At 44.3% G+C, this 22,978-nt stretch overlaps 1 protein-coding gene across 1 annotated transcript in view; it reads right to left on the bottom strand.

The window, feature by feature from the left end:
• The window catches only part of LOC106596600 (piezo-type mechanosensitive ion channel component 2), a 172,195-nt gene that overhangs the window by 10,099 nt on the left and 139,118 nt on the right, over positions 1-22,978 (bottom strand). Inside the window, exons 40-48 of the mRNA XM_045714337.1 lie at positions 21,549-21,846; positions 20,205-20,337; positions 19,957-20,104; positions 19,555-19,769; positions 11,440-11,598; positions 10,145-10,292; positions 7,731-7,919; positions 7,509-7,604; positions 7,203-7,372 (exon numbers count right to left, since the gene is read on the bottom strand). Of these exons, the coding sequence (XP_045570293.1) occupies positions 7,203-7,372; positions 7,509-7,604; positions 7,731-7,919; positions 10,145-10,292; positions 11,440-11,598; positions 19,555-19,769; positions 19,957-20,104; positions 20,205-20,337; positions 21,549-21,846 (1,556 nt within the window). The remainder of the gene's footprint in view (positions 1-7,202; positions 7,373-7,508; positions 7,605-7,730; positions 7,920-10,144; positions 10,293-11,439; positions 11,599-19,554; positions 19,770-19,956; positions 20,105-20,204; positions 20,338-21,548; positions 21,847-22,978) is intronic.

The raw sequence follows: 22,978 nt of genomic DNA, 5'->3' as shown, positions 1-22,978 counted from the left end.
TCTCTATTCTACTAATCTCTATTCTGCTAATCTCTACTCTGCTAATCTCTACTCTGCTAATCTCTACTCTGCTAATCTCTACTCTACTAATCTCTACTCTACTCGACTAATCTCTATTCTACTAATCGCTACTCTACTCTACTAATCTCTACTCGACTAATCTCTATTCTGCTAATCTCTACTCTGCTAATCTCTACTCTGCTAATCTTTACTCTGCTAATCTTTACTCTACTCTACTCGACTAATCTCTACTCTACTCATCTCTACTCGACTAATCTCTACTCTACTCGACTAATCTCTACTCTACTAATCTCTACTCTACTAATCTCTACTCTAGTAATCTCTACTCTACTCTAGTAATCTCTACTCTAGTAATCTCTACTCTACTCGACTAATCTCTATTCTACTAATCTCTACTCTACTAATCTCTACTCTACTAATCTCTACTCTACTAATCTCTACTCTACTCTAGTAATCTTTACTCTAGTAATCTCTACTCTACTAATCTCTACACTACTAATCTCTACTCTACTCTAGTAATCTCTACTCATCTCTACTCTAGTAATCTCTACTCGACTAATCTCTACTCTAATCGACTAATCTCTACTCTAGTAATCTCTACTCATCTCTACTCTACTCTAGTAATCTCTACTCTACTAATCTCTACTCTACTCTACTAATCTCTACTCTACTCTACTAATCTCTACTCTACTAATCTCTACTCTACTAATCTCTACTCTATGTATTTATTTATTCCAGAGGGGAGAGAGAGAGAGACACACAGCTGCATGTGAGCTCCTGCATTTTTCAGCATGTTTTTATAAAAAGATAGATTTGGAGTTAGATAAACTTGGATTTCTTTGGGCAGGGACATATACAGGATGCTACTTTCCACAGCATAACCTTCACTCCAGATCAAAACTCCAAACCTACAACCTGATTTTGGACAAAATTACCTGGAAGGATTCCTACTACCAAGGATTCCTTTTTCCAAGCTATACAGAGGGTGCTCTGGCAAACAAACAGCAGAGACCTGAGGAGACCATCCAACCTGGAACTGAGTGAGTAGTGTTTGGTCTGATGCTATTTTGAAAGCCAAGATGAAAAATAATAAAATAAAGTACATTACAATGCTATATATTACTTTATGTGGACTGAACGCTAAATTCAGGCTGCCAAGCCTGCTAGGACAGAACAGATACAACTTCAATTAGCACTGAGGTGTGAAGTGAGAGGTGTCAAAGCCTTTGAGCCCAACAATGGCAGAGTCTCTCACAGCCTACCCCACCCAAAGCCAGAGGCTAATAAAGCCCCCTCCTGCTGTTCAGAGACCATCCACTGGCATTTTCTATAAGGAATCCGCCTCCACAAATAAAAGCTTCTCCCAAGTGGGTGTGACACCTACTCCCATTGCCTGCTGCACTGCTACTTGGATTCCACCTGGCGATCTGTTCACCGTCTACCCTGGCCTGTCACCCCGTCTGGTACAGGTACCCCCGCCACACTCCCACCTCTCTCCCGAGCTTTCGCTCGCCTCCAGCACACACACACACACTGTTGGGGCGAGTGACTCTGAACTTACAATGGCTAGCCCCAAGCCGTTATATTTTTTACTTGTCGTTTATGCTATTTGCATCATGACTCCTGCATGCTTTGTTGTCTATGAACTTTATTGTTTACCCAACCGTGGGCACTCTCTATTGGTTACAAAGACTCTTGGCCTCCCATCCTATTCTAACCACCTCTCGCCGGCTCTGTATTCATGTTACCTGATGAAATTGCTGTACAATATGATCTTGTTGCCATCTAATGCACATTCAAATGTCATAAATCAACACTGCAGAGCTCTCCCTGTCCTCTGCCGTGCCCTGATTGTATTACTGCTGATGATGATATCGGGAAACGTGCATGTACACCCTGGCCCATCTACTGTTGCCAGCCCCAATTCTGACTTGTGCTCTGATATCTGCTTCACTGATTTCTGCTCTCGTAAAAGCCTGGGATTTCTGCACATTAACACTAGAAGCTATTACCTAAAATGGATCAATTGAAAGTGTGGGTTCACAGCTCCAATCCAGATGTGTTGGTCATTACTGAGACGTGGTTAAGGAAAAATGTTTTGAACACTGATGTTAACCTTTCTGGTTATAACCTTTTTCGGCAAGACAGATCTTCCAAAGGTGGTGGAGTGACAATCTTTACCAAGGATTACCTTCAGTGCTCGGTTGTCTCCACTAAGTCTGTCCCCAAACAATTTGATTTGCTGGTTTTAAGCATTACACTTTCAAATAGCTCTTTGTTGACTGTTGCTGGGTGTTATCGTCCTCCATCAGCACCGGCCTGTACCCTACCTGCCCTAACCTCTCTCCTGGCCCCTTACACTAAGTCTGAATTTGTCTTGCTAGGTGACCTAAACTGGGACATGCTTAAACCACCTGACCAAGTCCTAAAGCAATGGGACTCCCAAATCTTTCTCAGAACATTACAAAACCCACAAGGTATGACTCCAAACACCCAGAAAAGGCTACTCTCCTTAATGTTATCCTCACAAATAATCCTGATAGGTATCAGTCTGGTGTTTTCTGTAATGACCTTAGTGATCACTGTTTTACAGCCTGTGTTCGTAATGGCTGCTCAGTGAAACGACCTGTCCTGATTTGTCATAGACGCTTGCTAAAAAACTTTAATGAGCAAGTCTTCCTTCATGACCTGGCCTCTGTTAAATGGTATAGAATCAGCTTGATCCCCTCTGTTAAATGGTATAGAATCAGCTTGATCCCCTCTGTTAAATGGTATAGAATCAGCTTGATCCCCTCTGTTAAATGGTAGAGAATCAGCTTGATCCCCTCTGTTAAATGGTATAGAATCAGCTTGATCCCCTCTGTTAAATGGTATAGAATCAGCTTGATCCCCTCTGTTAAATGGTATAGAATCAGCTTGATCCCCTCTGTTAAATGGTATAGAATCAGCTTGGTCCCCTCTGTTAAATGGTAGAGAATCAGCTTGATCCCCTCTGTTAAATGGTATATGATCAGCTTGATCCCCTCTGTTAAATGGTATATGATCAGCTTGATCCCTTCTGTCGAAGACGCTTGGACCTTCTTTTTTGATATTTTCAGTGGTATTATTAACAAACACATAAAGAACATGAGAACTAAAAACAACAACCCCATAAAGAAAAATATAACTAAAAACAGGTTCAGACCCTGGTTCAACCGTGATCTTGCAGAGTTACTCCACCTCAACAATTCCATTTGGCGAAAGGCTTGGCACACGCATACTCAGGCTGACTGGCTCTCGTTCAGACAAATGAGAAAGGACTTGTCCTGATAAATGCACTCGGGCTCTTCGGAAGTTAGTTACTGTAAGGAGCAGTTCTCTCTCTCTGTGGGTCTCTAACCCCAAGAATTTCTGGAAAATGGTTAAAGACCTGGAGAATAATCCCTCCTCCTCACAGCTGCCCATGTCCCTTAATGTTGATGATGTGGTTGACACTGACAAGGAGCACATGGCTGAGCTCTTTAATCACCACTTCATTAAGTCAGGATTCCAATTTGACTCAGCCATGCCTGTCCAACATTTCCTCATCTCCCACCCTTTCTAATGTGACTAGCCCCGATGCTCCTCCCTCTTTTTCCCCTGCCCTGCTACAAAGTTTCTCCCTGCAGGCGGTCACTGAGTCCAGGGTGCTAAAGGAGCTCCTTAAACTTGACCCCCACAAAACCATCTGGGTCAGATAGTTTAGACCCTTTCTTCTTTAAGGCTGCTTCCCCTATCATCGCCAAGCCTATCTCTGACCTTTTTAACCTGTCTCTCCTCTCTGGGGAGGATCCCATTGCTTGGAAGGCAGCCACGGTTCATCCTTTATTTAAAGGGGGAGATAAAGCTGATCCTAACTGTTATAGGCCTATTTCTATTTTGCCCTGTTTATCAAAAGTGTTGGAAGAACTTGTCAATAATCAACTGACTGGCTTTCTTGATGTCTATAGTATTCTCTCTGGTATGCAATCTGGTTTCTGCATAGGTTATGGATGTGTCAATGCAAACTTAAAGGTCCTCAATGATGTCACCATTGCCCTTGATTCTAAGCAATGTTGTGCTGCTATTTTTATTGACTCGGCCAAAGCTTTTGATACAGTAAACCATTCCATTCTTGTGGGCCGGCTAAGGAGTATTGGTGTCTCTGAGGGGTCTTTGGCCTGGTTTGCTAACTACGTCTCTCAAAGAGTGTAGTGCATAAAGTCAGAACATCGTCTGTCTCAGCCACTGCCTGTCACCAAGGGACTACCCCAAGGCTCGATCCTAGGTCCCATGCTCTTCTCAATTTAAATCAACAACATAGCTCAGGCAGTAGGAAGCTCTCTCATCCACTTATATGCAGATGATACAGTCTTATACTCAGCTGGCCCCTCCCTGGATTTTGTGTTAAACTCTCTACAACAAAGCTTTCTTAGTGTCCTACAAGCTTTCTCTGCCCTTAACCTTGTTATGAACACCTCCAGAACAAAGATCATGTGGTTTGGTAAGAAGAATGTCCCTCTCCCCACAGGTGTGATTACTACCTCTGAGGGTTTAGAACTTGAGGTAGTCACCTCATACAAGTACTTGGGAGTATGGCTAGACGGTACACTGTCCTTCTCTCAGCACATATCAAAGCTGCAGGCTAAATTTAAATCTAGACTTGGTTTCCTCTATCGTAATCGCTCCTCTTTCACCCCAGCTGCCAAACTGACCCTGATTCAGATGGCCATCCTACCCATGCTAGATTACTACTATACTGCTCTACTCTACTCTACTATACTGCTCTACCCTACTGCTCTACTCTACTCTACCCTACTGCTCTACTCTACTCTACTATACTGCTCTACTCTACTCTACTCTACCCTACTATACTGCTCTACTCTACTCTACCCTACTATACTGCTCTACTCTACTCTACCCTACTATACTGCTCTACTCTACTCTACCCTACTATACTGCTCTACTCTACTCTACTATACTGCTCTACTCTACTCTACTCTACTATATTGCTCTACTCTACTCTACTCTACTCTACTCTACTATACTGCTCTACCCTACTGCTCTACTCTACTCTACCCTACTGCTCTACTCTGCTCTACTATACTGCTCTACTCTACTCTACTCTACCCTACTATACTGCTCTACTCTACTCTACCCTACTATACTGCTCTACTCTACTCTACTCTACCCTACTATACTGCTCTACTCTACTCTACTATACTGCTCTACTCTACTCTACTCTACTATATTGCTCTACTCTACTCTACCCTACTATACTGCTCTACTCTACTCTACCCTACTATACTGCTCTACTCTACTCTACCCAACAAGCTACAAGTGATGGGGGAACTGTTCTTACCGCTGGATAGACCAAGCTACAGTGATGGGGAACTGTTACCGCTGGATAGACCAAGCTACAGTGATGGGGAACTGTTACCGCTGGATAGACCAAGCTACAGTGATGGGGAACTGTTACCGCTGGATAGACCAAGCTACAGTGATGGGGAACTGTTACCGCTGGATAGACCAAGCTACAGTGATGGGGGAACTATTCTTACCGTTGGATAGACCAAGCTACAGTGATGGGGAACTGTTCTTACCGTTGGATAGACCAAGCTACAGTGATGGGGAACTGTTACCGCTGGATAGACCAAGCTACAGTGATGGGGGACTGTTACCGCTGGATAGACCAAGCTACAGTGATGGGGAACTGTTACCGCTGGATAGACCAAGCTACAGTGATGGGGACAGTTACCGCTGGATAGACCAAGCTACAGTGATGGGGGACTGTTACCGCTGGATAGACCAAGCTACAGTGATGGGGAACTGTTACCGCTGGATAGACCAAGCTACAGTGATGGGGACAGTTACCGCTGGATAGACCAAGCTACAGTGATGGGGGAACTGTTCTTACCGCTGGATAGACCAAGCTACAGTGATGGGGGAACTATTCTTACCGCTGGATAGACCAAGCTACAGTGATGGGGGAGTGTTCTTACCGCTGGATAGACCAAGCTACAGTGATGGGGAACTGTTCTTACCGCTGGATAGACCAAGCTACAGTGATGGGGAACTGTTACCGTTGGATAGACCAAGCTACAGTGATGGGGAACTGTTACCGTTGGATAGACCAAGCTACAGTGATGGGGGAGTGTTCTTACCACTGGATATACCAAGCTACAGTGATGGGGGAACTATTCTTACCGCTGGATAGACCAAGCTACAGTGATGGGGAACTGTTACCGCTGGATAGACCAAGCTACAGTGATGGGGGAACTGTTACCGCTGGATAGACCAAGCTACAGTGATGGGGAACTGTTCTTACCGCTGGATAGACCAAGCTACAGTGATGGGGAACTATTCTTACCGCTGGATAGACCAAGCTACAGTGATGGGGAACTGTTACCGTTGGATAGACCAAGCTACAGTGATGGGGAACTGTTCTTACCGCTGGATAGACCAAGCTACAGTGATGGGGAACTGTTACCGCTGGATAGACCAAGCTACAGTGATGGGGGAACTATTCTTACCGTTGGATAGACCAAGCTACAGTGATGGGGGAGTGTTCTTACCGTTGGATAGACCAAGCTACAGTGATGGGGAACTGTTACCGCTGGATAGACCAAGCTACAGTGATGGGGGAGTGTTCTTACCGCTGGATAGACCAAGCTACAGTGATGGGGAACTGTTACCGCTGGATAGACCAAGCTACAGTGATGGGGAACTGTTACCGCTGGATAGACCAAGCTACAGTGATGGGGAACTGTTACCGCTGGATAGACCAAGCTACAGTGATGGGGAACTGTTCTTACCGCTGGATAGACCAAGCTACAGTGATGGGGGAACTATTCTTACCGTTGGATAGACCAAGCTACAGTGATGGGGGAACTGTTCTTACCGCTGGATAGACCAAGCTACAGTGATGGGGAACTGTTACCGCTGGATAGACCAAGCTACAGTGATGGGGAACTGTTACCGCTGGATAGACCAAGCTACAGTGATGGGGGAGTGTTCTTACCGCTGGATAGACCAAGCTACAGTGATGGGGGAACTATTCTTACCGTTGGATAGACCAAGCTACAGTGATGGGGAACTGTTACCGCTGGATAGACCAAGCTACAGTGATGGGGAACTGTTACCGCTGGATAGACCAAGCTACAGTGATGGGGGAGTGTTCTTACCGCTGGATAGACCAAGCTACAGTGATGGGGAACTGTTCCTTGGAGCTGAGCATCTCCATGATGTTTGTTCTACTGGGAGGACTGATGGTCCACAGACTGTTAGAGCTGCCTTCCAACTCAGCGATGGTCAGATCCTCTGGCATGTAGTATTCCAACCACTGCATCGCTTCCTGTTCAGGGGGGGGTACGACAGGAGGGATGAGAATGTCCCTCTGTTACTATGGAGATTTGTCCTATGCTTGGCTACCAACCCAGTGAGACGACACACATAGTAGTCGCATAAAATACTTGTAACCGTGTACTTACAGGATAGGACTGGTATGACCTCATGAAGGTGCCATGGATGTCATGTTTGGAGACTTCTCTGAGCTGGTTCTGCTGAGCACTCATAGTGAAGATTGGCTGAAAAACATAACGTAAAGATATCATCTACAGAACAAACAAAAAAACTGTCTGACTGACTGACTGATCCCGATCAACTGATGGTCCTATCAGTAGTAGAACCTTAGTTCTGAGCTGCTACGGTACCTGGAACCCGGCCAGGGTGATGGAGAAAGAGACGTCCAGTGGTCTGTTGACCACCCCCACCACAGACTTGATCAGAGACATGAAGAGTAGAGGGAACCAGATGATACAGATCAGAAGCATGACGATCATCCCTCCCATCCCATACTTCACCACCGGCTTCTTCGCTTGGCCCCGCGGCTGGGGGTATCTCTGGAAGGGAAGGGGGGAGAGGAGGACTAAAGTTATGGACTGAGGATACCACTGGAGAGGAGAGGAGGACTATAGTTATGGACTGAGGGAACCACTGGAGAGGAGAGGAGGACTATAGTTATGGACTGAGGATACCACTGGAGTGGAGAGGAGGACTATAGTTATGGACTGAGGGAACCACTGGAGAGGAGAGGAGGACTATAGTTATGGACTGAGGATACCACTGGAGAGGAGAGGACTATAGTTATGGACTGAGGATACCACTGGAGAGGAGAGGAGGACTATAGTTATGGACTGAGGGAACCACTGGAGAGGAGAGGAGAGGAGGACTATAGTTATGGACTGAGGATACCACTGGAGAGGAGAGGACTATAGTTATGGACTGAGGATACCACTGGAGAGGAGAGGAGGACTATAGTTATGGACTGAGGGAACCACTGGAGAGGAGAGGAGGACTATAGTTATGGACTGAGGATACCACTGGAGAGGAGAGGAGAGGAGGACTATAGTTATGGACTGAGGATACCACTGGAGAGGAGAGGAGGACTAAAGTTATGGACTGAGGATACCACTGGAGAGGAGAGGAGGACTATAGTTATGGACTGAGGGAACCACTGGAGAGGAGAGGAGAGGAGGTTTATAGTTATGGACTGAGGATACCACTGGAGAGGAGAGGAGAGGAGGACTATAGTTATGGACTGAGGATACCACTGGAGAGGAGAGGAGGACTATAGTTATGGACTGAGGATACCACTGGAGAGGAGAGGAGGACTAAAGTTATGGACTGAGGATACCACTGGAGAGGAGAGGAGGACTATAGTTATGGACTGAGGATACCACTGGAGAGGAGAGGAGGACTATAGTTATGGACTGAGGATACCACTGGAGAGGAGAGGAGAGGAGGACTATAGTTATGGACTGAGGGAACCACTGGAGTGGAGAGGACTATAGTTATGGACTGAGGATACCACTGGAGAGGAGAGGAGAGGAGAGGAGGACTATAGTTATGGACTGAGGATACCACTGGAGAGGAGAGGAGGACTATAGTTATGGACTGAGGATACCACTGGAGAGGAGAGGACTATAGTTATGGACTGAGGGAACCACTGGAGAGGAGAGGAGGACTATAGTTATGGACTGAGGATACCACTGGAGAGGAGAGGAGGACTATAGTTATGGACTGAGGGAACCACTGGAGAGGAGAGGAGGACTATAGTTATGGACTGAGGGAACCACTGGAGAGGAGAGGAGGACTATAGTTATGGACTGAGGATACCACTGGAGAGGAGAGGAGGACTATAGTTATGGACTGAGGATACCACTGGAGAGGAGAGGAGGACTATAGTTATGGACTGAGGATACCACTGGAGAGGAGAGGAGGACTATAGTTATGGACTGAGGGAACCACTGGAGAGGAGAGGAGAGGAGGACTATAGTTATGGACTGAGGATACCACTGGAGAGGAGAGGAGGACTATAGTTATGGACTGAGGATACCACTGGAGAGGAGAGGAGGACTATAGTTATGGACTGAGGATACCACTGGAGAGGAGAGGAGGACTATAGTTATGGACTGAGGATACCACTGGAGAGGAGAGGAGGACTATAGTTATGGACTGAGGATACCACTGGAGAGGAGAGGAGAGGAGGACTATAGTTATGGACTGAGGATACCACTGGAGAGGAGAGGACTATAGTTATGGACTGAGGATACCACTGGAGAGGAGAGGAGGACTATAGTTATGGACTGAGGGAACCACTGGAGAGGAGAGGAGGACTATAGTTATGGACTGAGGATACCACTGGAGAGGAGAGGAGGACTATAGTTATGGACTGAGGGAACCACTGGAGAGGAGAGGAGGACTATAGTTATGGACTGAGGATACCACTGGAGAGGAGAGGAGGACTATAGTTATGGACTGAGGATACCACTGGAGAGGAGAGGACTATAGTTATGGACTGAGGGAACCTCCTGAACTTATTTAGGCTTGCCATAACAAAGGGGTTTACTTAGTCACCCAAGACATTTCAGGTTTTCATTTTTTTAATTAATTTTGTAAAAATGTCTATAAACATAATTTCACTTTGACATTATAGGGTAATGTGTGTAGGCAAGTGACAAAAAAATAAATCCCAATTTAATCCATCTGTAACACAACAAAATGTGGAAAAAGTCAAGAGGTGTGAATACTTTCTGAAGCTTCCGGTGGAGGATACACAACCTACCCTCTCTGACTCCCTCCAGCACTTGAGGACGAAGATGTGAGCGTAGATGTCTTCCATACAGATCCAAGAAGATAAAGACAGAGAGGTGTCGGTCCAGACCCAGTCCATCACCGCACGCAACTCAGACAGGAACGGGATCAGACGGAACCTGGAAGGGGAACACTGAGGTTAGGACACTGTGTCGGTGTTAGTTGGCCGGGAGTAACTTGTAGCTCGCTGGGTGGGGTAGCTCAGCGACCCAGATGCTATATAGCATTAGCCTATTTCTCATATATAGCCTGTTGAATTATGTAAGGGAGTGAGATTTTGTGACTACTGGTCGAGTCTGAGTCAAGTTACGAGTCCTGGACTCGAGTACTACAACCCTGGTGCACAATTTGAGACTTGTACACCTGTGCAACAGTGATATACAGGGCATTCTGAAAGTATTCAGACCCCTTGACTTTTTCCACATTTTGTTACGTTACAACTTTATTATAAAATGGATTAAATAGTTTTTTCCCCCTTTATCAATCAACATACAATAACCCATAATGACAAAGCAAAAACAGGTTTGTAGAACATTTTGCAAATATTACAAAAATAAAAAAACGTAAATATCACATTTACATAAGTATTCAGACCCTTTACTCAGTACTTTGTTGAAGCACCTTTGGCAGTGATTACATCCTTGAGTCGTCTTGGGTATGACGCTACAAGCTTGGCACACCTGTATTTGGGGAGTTTCTCCCATTCTTCTCTGCAGATCCTCTCAAGCTCTGTCAGGTTGGATGTGGAGCGTCGTTGCACAGCTATTTTCAGGTCTCTCCAGAGATGTTCGATCAGGTTCAAGTCTGGGCTCTGGCTGGGCCACTCAAGGACATTCAGAGACTTGTCCCGAAGCCACTCCTGTGTTGTCTTGGCTGTGTGCTTAGGCTCGTTGTCCTGTTGGAAGGTAAACCTTCACCCGAGTCTGAGGTCCTGAGCGCTCTGGAGCAGGTTTTCCAATGATGGAATCCAAAGAAGTTGTAGAAACATCTCAAGGATGATCAATGGAAACAGGATGCACCTGAGCTCAATTTCGAGTCTCATAGCAAAGGATCTGAATACTTATGTAAATAATGTTTTCATAAATTTGCAATAATAAAACATTTAAAAAGGTTTTCGCATTGTCATTATGAGGTATTGTGTATAGATTTTAGCTGTAAGGTAACAAAAAGGAGTCTGGGAAAATATTTCCCAAGTCACTGTATGTTGAATGTGACTTGAACATATGAGTTGAATGTCTTACTACATCCTACTGTGTCCCAACTCACCCTTGAAACAGGAAAAGGTTGGTGTAGTTGTAGCTCTTGGTGATACAGTTACCCAGGACTCTGGTGGGGTAGCCACAGCGGATCTGATAGGCTGACAGCCCAAAGTAGATACACTTGATGAAGTACCACAGCTTGGCTACTGTGTTCTCATTGAAACGCCTGCAAAGTGGACAGAGGTACAAACCCTGATAAACACGGTTACTAATGCTAAACACTGTTACTAACGATGAACACGGTTACTAATGCTAAACACGGTTACTAATGCTAAACACGGCTACTAATGCTAAACACGGTTACTAATGCTGAACACGGTTACTAATGCTAAACACGGTTACTAATGCTAAACACGGCTACTAATGCTAAACACGGTTACTAATGATGAACACGGTTACTAACGATGAACACGGTTACTAATGATAAACACGGATACTAATGCTAAACACGGCTACTAATGCTAAACACGGTTACTAATGCTGAACACGGTTACTAATGCTAAACACGGTTACTAATGCTAAACACAGTTACTAATGCTAAACACGGTTACTAATGCTAAACACGGTTACTAATGCTAAACACGGCTACTAATGCTAAACACGGTTACTAATGATGAACACGGTTACTAACGATGAACACGGTTACTAATGCTAAACACGGTTACTAATGCTAAACACGGTTACTAATGCTAAACACAGTTACTAATGCTAAACACGGTTACTAATGCTAAACACGGCTACTAATGCTAAACACGGTTACTAATGCTGAAGACGGTTACTAATGATAGGTTACTAACGCTAAACACGGTTACTAACGATGAACATGGTTACTAACGATGAACACGATTACTAATGCTGAAGACGGTTACTAATGCTAGGTTACTAACGCTAAACACGGTTACTAACGATGAACACGGTTACTAACGATGAACACGGTTACTAACGATGAACACGGTTACTAACGCTAAACACGGTTACTAATGCTGAACACGGTTACTAATGCTAAACACGGTTACTAATGCTAAACACAGTTACTAACGCTAAACACGGTTACTAATGCTAAATACGGTTACTAATGCTAAACACAGTTACTAATGATGAACACGGTTACTAACGATGAACACGGTTACTAACGCTAAACACGGTTACTAATGCTAAACACGGTTACGAATGATAAACACAGTTACTAACGCTAAACACGGTTACTAATGCTAAACACGGTTACTAATGCTAAACACAGTTACTAATGATGAACACGGTTACTAACGATGAACATGGTTACTAACGCTAAACACGGTTACTAATGCTAAACACGGTTACGAATGATAAACACAGTTACTAATGCTAAACACAGTTACTAATGATGAACACGGTTACTAATGATGAACACGGTTAGTAACGATGAACATGGTTACTAACGATGAACACGGTTACTAATGCTAAACACGGTTACTAATGCTAAACACAGTTACTAATGCTAAACACGGTTACTAATGCTAAACACAGTTACTAATGATGAACACGGTTACTAATGATGAACACGGTTACTAACGATGAACACGGTTACTAACGATGAACACGGTTACTAACGCTAAACACGGTTACTAATGCTAAACACAGTTACTAATGCTAAACACGGTTACTAACGCTAAACACGGTTACTAATGCTAAACACAGTTACTAATGCTAAACACGGTTACTAATGCTAAACACAGTTACTAATGCTAAACACGGTTACTAATGCTAAACACGGTTACTAACGCTAAACACGGTTACTAACGATGAACACGGTTACTAACGATGAACACGGTTACTAACGATGAACACGGTTACTAACGATGAACACGGTTACTAACGATAAACACAGTTACTAATGCTAAACACAGTTACTAATGATGAACACGGTTACTAACGATGAACACGGTTACTAACGCTAAACACGGTTACTAATGCTAAACACGGTTACTAATGATAAACACGGTTACTAATGCTAAACACAGTTACTAATGATGAACACGGTTACTAATGCTAAACACTGTTACTAATGCTAAACACGGTTACTAACGATGAACACGGTTACTAACGCTAAACACGGTTACTAATGCTAAACACAGTTACTAATGCTAAACACGGTTACTAACGCTAAACACGGTTACTAATGCTAAACACAGTTACTAATGCTAAACACGGTTACTAATGCTAAACACAGTTACTAATGCTAAACACAGTTACTAATGCTAAACACAGTTACTAATGCTAAACACAGTTACTAATGATGAACACGGTTACTAATGATGAACACGGTTACTAACGATGAACACGGTTACTAACGATGAACACGGTTACTAACGCTAAACACGGTTACTAATGCTAAACACAGTTACTAATGCTAAACACGGTTACTAATGCTGAACACGGTTACTAATGCTAAACACAGTTACTAATGCTAAACACAGTTACTAATGATGAACACGGTTACTAATGCTAAACACTGTTACTAATGCTAAACACGGTTACTAACGATGAACACGGTTACTAACGCTAAACACGGTTACTAATGCTAAACACAGTTACTAATGCTAAACACGGTTACTAACGCTAAACACGGTTACTAACGCTAAACACGGTTACTAATGCTAAACACAGTTACTAATGCTAAACACGGTTACTAATGCTAAACACAGTTACTAATGCTAAACACGGTTACTAATGCTAAACACAGTTACTAATGCTAAACACGGTTACTAATGCTAAACACGGTTACTAATGCTAAACACGGTTACTAATGCTAAACACGGTTACTAACGCTAAACACGGTTACTAACGATGAACACGGTTACTAACGATGAACACGGTTACTAACGCTAAACACGGTTACTAACGCTAAACACGGTTACTAACGATGAACACGGTTACTAACGCTAAACACGGTTACTAATGCTAAACACGGTTACTAATGATAAACACGGTTACTAATGCTAAACACAGTTACTAATGATGAACACGGTTACTAATGATGAACACGGTTACTAACGATGAACACGGTTACTAACGATGAACACGGTTACTAACGCTAAACACGGTTACTAATGCTAAACACAGTTACTAATGCTAAACACGGTTACTAATGCTGAACACGGTTACTAATGCTAAACACAGTTACTAATGCTAAACACAGTTACTAATGATGAACACGGTTACTAATGCTAAACACTGTTACTAATGCTAAACACGGTTACTAATGATGAACACGGTTACTAATGATGAACACGGTTACTAACGCTAAACACGGTTACTAATGCTAAACACGGTTACTAACGCTAAACACGGTTACTAACGCTAAACACGGTTACTAATGATGAACACGGTTACTAACGATGAACACGGTTACTAACGATGAACACGGTTACTAACGATAAACACAGTTACTAATGCTAAACACAGTTACTAATGATGAACACGGTTACTAACGATGAACACGGTTACTAACGCTAAACACGGTTACTAATGCTAAACACGGTTACTAATGATAAACACAGTTAATAATGCTAAACACAGTTACTAATGATGAACACGGTTACTAATGATGAACACGGTTACTAACGATGAACACGGTTACTAACGATGAACACGGTTACTAACGCTAAACACGGTTACTAATGCTAAACACAGTTACTAATGCTAAACACGGTTACTAATGCTGAACACGGTTACTAATGCTAAACACAGTTACTAATGCTAAACACGGTTACTAATGATGAACACGGTTACTAATGCTAAACACTGTTACTAATGCTAAACACGGTTACTAATGATGAACACGGTTACTAATGATGAACACGGTTACTAACGCTAAACACGGTTACTAATGCTAAACACGGTTACTAACGCTAAACACGGTTACTAACGCTAAAGACGGTTACTAACGATGAACACGGTTACTAACGATGAACACGGTTACTAACGATGAACACGGTTACTAATGCTAAACACGGTTACTAATGATGAACACGGTTACTAATGATGAACACGGTTACTAATGCTAAAGACAGTTACTAATGCTAAACACGGTTACTAATGCTAAACACGGTTACTAATGATGAACACGGTTACTAATGATGAACACGGTTACTAATGCTAAAGACAGTTACTAATGATACATCCTTAATCGATCACAAGCCCCTACCCCCATAGGGACTCATGCAGATCTGAAAAAACTGGATGTTTACAAATTAATTAATTTATATCAGATGAATTAACTAATTAACACAGAAAGAAGAGAAGTCTATTTCTCAGTGACTCTAGGCAGGATGAAGAACATCCAGAAATAGATTATTTCTATTAGCATATATTGGTTCCGGAACTCCAATTTGAGCAGCAGCAGCTGAAAAATGAGCTCCTACAAATATTGAAATTTACATGGTTTTTAGAGTGAAGTACATCGGAAAAAAGCAAAAGAAAACTGCAAGACTGAATAGGAGAAAAAACAAGCAACAAACAAAGAAGATAGGCTTTTGAAAAATAACTATTTTTCATAAAATTGTAGTTATCTTAGCTAGCTGAATTGTTTACCAGTTGCTAAGCAGTTGCTAGGGACTCTTTTGGAAGAAGCTAGCTAGCTAACGAAGAACAACAAAGAATATCTAGTTAACAGAAGAAAAGAAAGAGAAAATCAGGACAGAAGAAAAAGGATATCAGAGTGAAACAGTTCTCTAAAGACACAGGAGACAATAATACAAGAAACAACACTTCTGTAGCTTGTCAACTATGTGTCTGTCTATCCCTGTTCTCTCCTCTCTGCACAGGCCATACAAACGCTTCACACCGCGTGGCCGCTGCCACTCTAACCTGGTGGTCCCAGCGCGCACGACCCACGTGGAGTTCCAGGTCTCCGGCAGCCTCTGGAACTGCCGGTCTGCAGCCAACAAGGCTGAGTTCATCTCAGCCTATGCTACCCTCCAGTCCCTAGACTTCCTGGCGCTGACGGAAACATGGATAACCACAGATAACACTGCTACTCCTACTGCTCTCTCTTCGTCTGCCCACGTGTTCTCGCATACACCTAGAGCATCGAGCCAGCGGGGTGGTGGCACTGGAATCCTCATCTCTCCCAAGTGGACATTCTCTCTTTCTCCCCTGACCCATCTGTCTATCTCCTCATTTGAATTCCATGCTGTCACAGTTACCAGCCCTTTCAAGCTTAACATCCTTATCATTTATCGCCCTCCAGGTTCCCTTGGAGAGTTCATCAATGAGCTTGACGCCTTGATAAGTTCCTTTCCTGAGGATGGCTCACCTCTCACAGTTCTGGGTGACTTTAACCTCCCCACGTCTACCTTTGACTCATTCCTCTCTGCCTCCTTCTTTCCACTCCTCTCCTCTTTTGACCTCACCCTCTCACCTTCCCCCCCTACTCACAAGGCAGGCAATACGCTTGACCTCATCTTTACTAGATGCTGTTCTTCCACTAATCTCATTGCAACTCCCCTCCAAATCTCCGACCACTACCTTGTATCCTTTTCCCTCTTGCTCTCATCCAACACTTCTCACTCTGCCCCTACTCGGATGGTATTGCGCCGTCCCAACCTTCGCTCTCTCTCTCCCGCTACTCTCTCCTCTTCCATCCTATCATCTCTTCCCTCTGCTCAAACCTTCTCCAACCTATCTCCTGATTCTGCCTCCTCAACCCTCCTCTCCTCCCTTTCTGCATCCTTTGATTTTCTCTGTCCCCTATCCTCCAGGCCGGCTCGGTCCTCCCCTCCTGCTCCGTGGCTCAACGACTCACTGCGAGCTCACAGAACAGGGCTCCGGGCAGCCGAGCGGAAATGGAGGAAAACTCGCCTCCCTGTGGACCTGGCATCCTTTCACTCACTCCTCTCTACATTCTCCTCTTCTGTCTCTGCTGCTAAAGCCACTTTCTACCACTCTAAATTCCAAGCATCTGCCTCTAACCCTAGGAAGCTCTTTGCTACCTTCTCCTCCCTCGTAAATCCTCCTCCCCCTCCCCCCCCCTCCTCCCTCTCTGCGGATGACTTCGTCAACCATTTTGAAAAGAAGGTTGACGATATCCGATCCTCGTTTGCTAAGTCAAACGACACCGCTGGTCCTGCTCACACTGCCCTACCCTGTGCTTTGACCTCTTTCTCCCCTCTCTCTCCAGATGAAATCTCGCGTCTTGTGACGGCCGGCCGCCCAACAACCTGCCCACTTGACCCTATCCCCTCCTCTCTTCTCCAGTCCATTTCCGGAGACCTTCTCCCCTTCCTCACCTCGCTCATCAACTCATCCTTGACCGCTGGCTACGTCCCTTCCGTCTTCAAGAGAGCGAGAGTTGCACCCCTTCTGAAAAAACCTACACTCAATCCCTCCGATGTCAACAACTACAGACCAGTATCCCTTCTTTCTTTTCTCTCCAAAACTCTTGAACGTGCCGTCCTTGGCCAGCTCTCCTGCTATCTCTCTCAGAATGACCTTCTTGATCCTAATCAGTCAGGTTTCAAGACTGGGCATTCAACTGAGACTGCTCTTCTCTGTGTCACGGAGGCTCTCCGCACTGCTAAAGCTAACTCTCTCTCCTCTGCTCTCATCCTTTTAGACCTATCTGCTGCCTTTGATACTGTGAACCATCAGATCCTCCTCTCCACCCTCTCCGAGTTGGGCATCTCCGGCGCGGCCCACGCTTGGATTGCGTCCTACCTGACAGGTCGCTCCTACCAGGTCGCGTGGCGAGAATCTGTCTCCGCACCATGCGCTCTCACCACTGGTGTCCCCCAGGGCTCTGTTCTAGGCCCTCTCCTATTCTCGCTATACACCAAGTCACTTGGCTCTGTCATATCCTCACATGGTCTCTCCTATCATTGCTATGCAGACGACACACAATTAATCTTCTCCTTTCCCCCTTCTGATAACCAGGCGGCGAATCGCATCTCTGCATGTCTGTCAGACATATCTGTGTGGATGACGGATCACCACCTCAAGCTGAACCTCGGCAAGACGGAGCTGCTCTTCCTCCCGGGGAAGGACTGCCCGTTCCATGATCTCGCCATCACGGTTGACAACTCCCTTGTGTCCTCCTCCCAGAGTGCTAAGAGCCTCGGCGTGACCCTGGACAACACCCTGTTGTTCTCCACTAACATCAAGGCGGTGACCCGATCCTGTAGGTTCATGCTCTACAACATTCGCAGAGTACGACCCTGCCTCACACAGGAAGCGGCGCAGGTCCTAATCCAGGCACTTGTCATCTCCCGTCTGGATTACTGCAACTCGCTGTTGGCTGGGCTCCCTGCCTGTGCCATTAAACCCCTACAACTCATCCAGAACGCCGCAGCCCGTCTGGTGTTCAACCTTCCCAAGTTCTCTCACGTCACCCCGCTCCTCCGCTCTCTCCACTGGCTTCCAGTTGAAGCTTGCATCCGCTACAAGACCATGGTGATTGCCTACGGAGCTGTGAAGGGAACGGCACCTCCATACCTTCAGGCTCTGATCAGGCCTTACACCCAAACAAGGGCACTGCGTTCATCCACCACTGGCCTGCTGGCCCCCCTACCTCTGAGGAAGCACAGTTCCCGTTCAGCCCAGTCAAAACTGTTCGCTGCTCTGGCACCCCAATGGTGGAACAAGCTCCCTCACAACGCCAGGACAGCGGAGTCAATCACCACCTTCCGGAGACACCTGAAACCCCACCTCTTTAAGGAATACCTAGGATAGGATAAAGTAATCCTTCTAACCCCCCCCTTAAAATATTTAGATGCACTATTGTAAAGTGGTTGTTCCACTGGATATCATAAGGTGAATGCACCATTTTGTAAGTCGCTCTGGATAAGAGCGTCTGCTAAATGACTTAAATGTAAATGTAAATGTAAGCATATAAAGCATCATACATGTCATTATATAGCATTATGAAGAGGGTATTTATAGGAAGTGTTAGGCATGGTTGTTACCTCAGAGAGTCCAGGGAGGATGAAGAACATCCAGAAATGGATCCCATAACTAATTAACCAATTAACAAATGAACATCACAAGTTGATTATTTACCTCTCAGAGAGTCCGGGGAGGATGAAGAACATCCAGAAATGGATCCCATTACTAATTAACTAATTAACATAACGAGGTGAGTATTTACCTATCAGAGAGTCCGGGGAGGATAAAGAACATCCAGAAATGAATTCCGAATACCAGGACCACCTGGAAGATGACCTTCCCCAGCACTGTCTTCTTGAGGTACAGGGCCCGGTCCACCACCATGGTCCCAAACTGGATCAGAACCATCACCAGGAAGGCTCCAGGAACCTGGTCCTCCGACAGAGATGACGTGATGTCGGCTCCCGTTGAGTGTTTCTGAGAAGAAGAAGAAGTAATTGATGTCACATTTTTAATATGTGATCCCTGCGGGAATTGAACCCATAACTTTGGTGTTGCTAAGACCACATGGTTACCGACTGAGGCACACGGGACCCTGCTGACTGTTTCCCGACAGGATGATAAGATCATGTCAAATGTAAAGAGACTAGCAACACGTACGTACCCCAAAAGCAGAAAAACCGAAGAGGATGATGATGAAGTCGACGGTGTCGGCCAGGAATATGAGCACATAGACATCTGTCAAAGCGCTGTACTCTGGATGGACCAGGTTGTAGAAGAACTGACGAATGGGCAGGTAGACCTTCATGGTCCTGGAGAGAATACAAAACAAATGTACAATAATACTATGTTAGGTTCATTTTATGTCAAAGAGCCATTTAATCAATCAATCAACCAACCAACCAAGCCCACCTCTTGATAGTGAAGGTCTTGGCTTTGATCATCTGTTCTTTGAGTTTCTCCATGATCAGCTGTTTCTTGGTCTTCTGCTGAACTGACACCTCACTCCCATCTCTACGGTTACTGTTCCTGGAGTTGGTGCTGCCTGGGGAAACGATGGCGACGCATGTCAACGAGATAAAGGCTAGATTTAATGAGTTTACATCTCTGAATGTATTGAGCGAGGCCCCATCCCTATTGTAAAGGAAAGTGGCTAATTAGCTAAGTAAAATAAATTGGTAAGTTAAGTAAGTAGGCAAGTAAAATACAGTAAGTAGCCAAGTAAAGTACAGTAAACTAAGTAGCCTGGCAAAGTAAAGTAAAGTACATTAAGTAGCCAAGTAAAGTACAGTACATTAAGTAGCCAAGTAAAGTACAGTAAGTAGTCAACTAAATTAAAGCCAAGTAAATTAAAGCTAAGTAAGTAGCCAAGTAAAGCTAAGTAAGTAGACAGGTAAAGTAAGGCTAAGTAAGTACACAGGTAAAGTAAAGCTAAGTAAGTAGACAGGTAAAGTAAAGCTAAGTAAGTAGACAGGATAAGTAAAGCTAAGTAGACAGGTAAAGTAAAGCTAAGTAAGTAGACAGGTAAAGTAAAGCTAAGTAAGTAGACAGGTAAAGTAAAGCTAAGTAAGTAGACAGGTAAAGTAAAGCTAAGTAGACAGGTAAAGTAAAGCTAAGTAAGTAGACAGGTAAAGTAAAGCTAAGTAAGTAGACAGGTAAAGTAAAGCTAAGTAGACAGGTAAAGTAAAGCTAAGTAGACAGGTAAAGTAAAGCTAAGTAAGTAGACAGGTAAAGTAAAGCTAAGTAAGTAGACAGGTAAAGTAAAGCTAAGTAGACAGGTAAAGTAAAGCTAAGTAAGTAGACAGGTAAAGTAAAGCTAAGTAGACAGGTAAAGTCAAGTACAGTAAGTAGCCATGTAAAGTGCAGTAAGTAGCCATGTAAAGTAAGGTACAGTAAGTAGCCATGTAAAGTAAGGTACAGTAAGTAGTCAAGTAAACAACAGTATGTAGCCAAATAAAGTACAGTAAGTAGCCACATACAGTAAAGTAGAGTAAGTAGCCACGTAAAGTAAAGAAAGTAGCCAAGTGAAGTACAGAAAGTAGCCAAGTACAGTAAGTAGCCAAGTAAAGTACAGTATAGAGTGCATGGCACTTGCAATGCCAGGGTTGTGGGTTCGATTCCCACGGGGGACCAGCACAAACAAATATGAAAATGTACGCACTCACTACTGTAAGTCGCTCTGGATAAGAGCGTCTGCTAAATGACTAACATGTAGAATGTAAATATAAAGTAGCCAAGTAAAGTATGTGTCCTGACCTCTCTTGGAGCGTACAGAGCGGTGGGAGATATGAGACCCTCCACTGGAGCTCTTCCTTCTCTGGTAGGTCTGCTGCTGTTGCTGGAGGTAGTGCATGGGGATGTGCACAGAGTCCATGGAGGTGCCCATGCCCAGATTTATAGACCCGAGGGTCTGTGGCGACCTATTCCTCTCGCGGGGGTTGGACGGCACGGGAGTGGCGTCCCTCTCCTTCTCGTCTTCCTTCGACTCAGTGTCCTGGCGAAGGATCTCTTTCTTGGTGTCCTTAAGGTCGTCTTCGTCCCAGAGACCATGACACTACGACGGGAGAGTGTAGAGGAAAGGTAAGGTACCAATAGAGTATGAAACAAAACAATCACATTGTATTACGATCTGAGACCAAGAGATGTAAGAAATAACTATTTGATAATAACAGTTCTATCATATTGATCAGTTAACTGACCAAATTCCCAGTTTAGTATGATCACTCATACAATACACTCCATTTGATCTCCTTCATTATGATTCAAAAGTTAAAACTGGTCCTAGATCAGCATTGTCACGTCCTGACCAGTTAAGGGTTATGTGTTGTTGTAGTTTGGTCAGGATGTGGCAGAGGGTATTTGTTTTATATGGTTCGGGGTGGTGGTGTAGGTAGTAGGTTGTTTTATTTATGTATTCCGGGGGTTTTGGGCACTGCTCTGTGTTTATGTATTTCTAGGTTTAGTTAGTTAGTTGTGGGTATAGGTTCTAGGTTTGTTGTTCTATGTATAGTTAATTGGGGTGGACTTCCAATTGAAGGCAGGTGTGTGGTGTTGCCTTTGATTGGGAGTCCTATATTAGTTGGGTGTGTTTGTCTGTGTGTTTGTGGGTAGTTGTTTTTGCACTGCGTTTTTGTATAGCCTGCAAAACTGTTGCACTGTCGTTGGTTCTTGTTTTTGTATAGTGTTCACGTTAGCGATTAATTAAATTCAAAGATGAACACGACCTCCGCTGCATATTGGTCTACTTTGTCAGATGAGGACTTTTCTATTTCTTCTGAAGACGAAGACAACTGTGACAAGCATTCTTTCTCTGAAACGCTTTATGAATTACAGGCCCAGAGCTGTGGATAATGAAGACCTGATCCTAGATCAGCCCAGAGCTGTGGATAATGAAGACCTGATCCTAGAATCAGCCCAGAGCTGTGGATAATGAAGACCTGATCCTAGAATCAGCCCAGAGCTGTGGATAATGAAGACCTGATCCTAGAATCAGCCCAGAGCTGTGGATAATGAAGACCCGATCCTAGAATCAGCCCAGAGCTGTGGATAATGAAGACCTGATCCTAGAATCAGCCCAGAGCTGTGGATAATGAACACCTGATCCTAGAATCAGCCCAGAGCTGTGGATAATGAAGACCTGATCCTAGAATCAGCCCAGAGCTGTGGATAATGAAGACCTGTTCCTA

The sequence above is a fragment of the Salmo salar genome, chromosome ssa03 (genome assembly GCF_905237065.1).
Source record: "Salmo salar chromosome ssa03, Ssal_v3.1, whole genome shotgun sequence".
NCBI lineage: Eukaryota > Metazoa > Chordata > Actinopteri > Salmoniformes > Salmonidae > Salmo > Salmo salar.
Note: the sequence above shows the minus strand (reverse complement) of the source record. Positions and strands in the feature narration are given on the sequence as shown.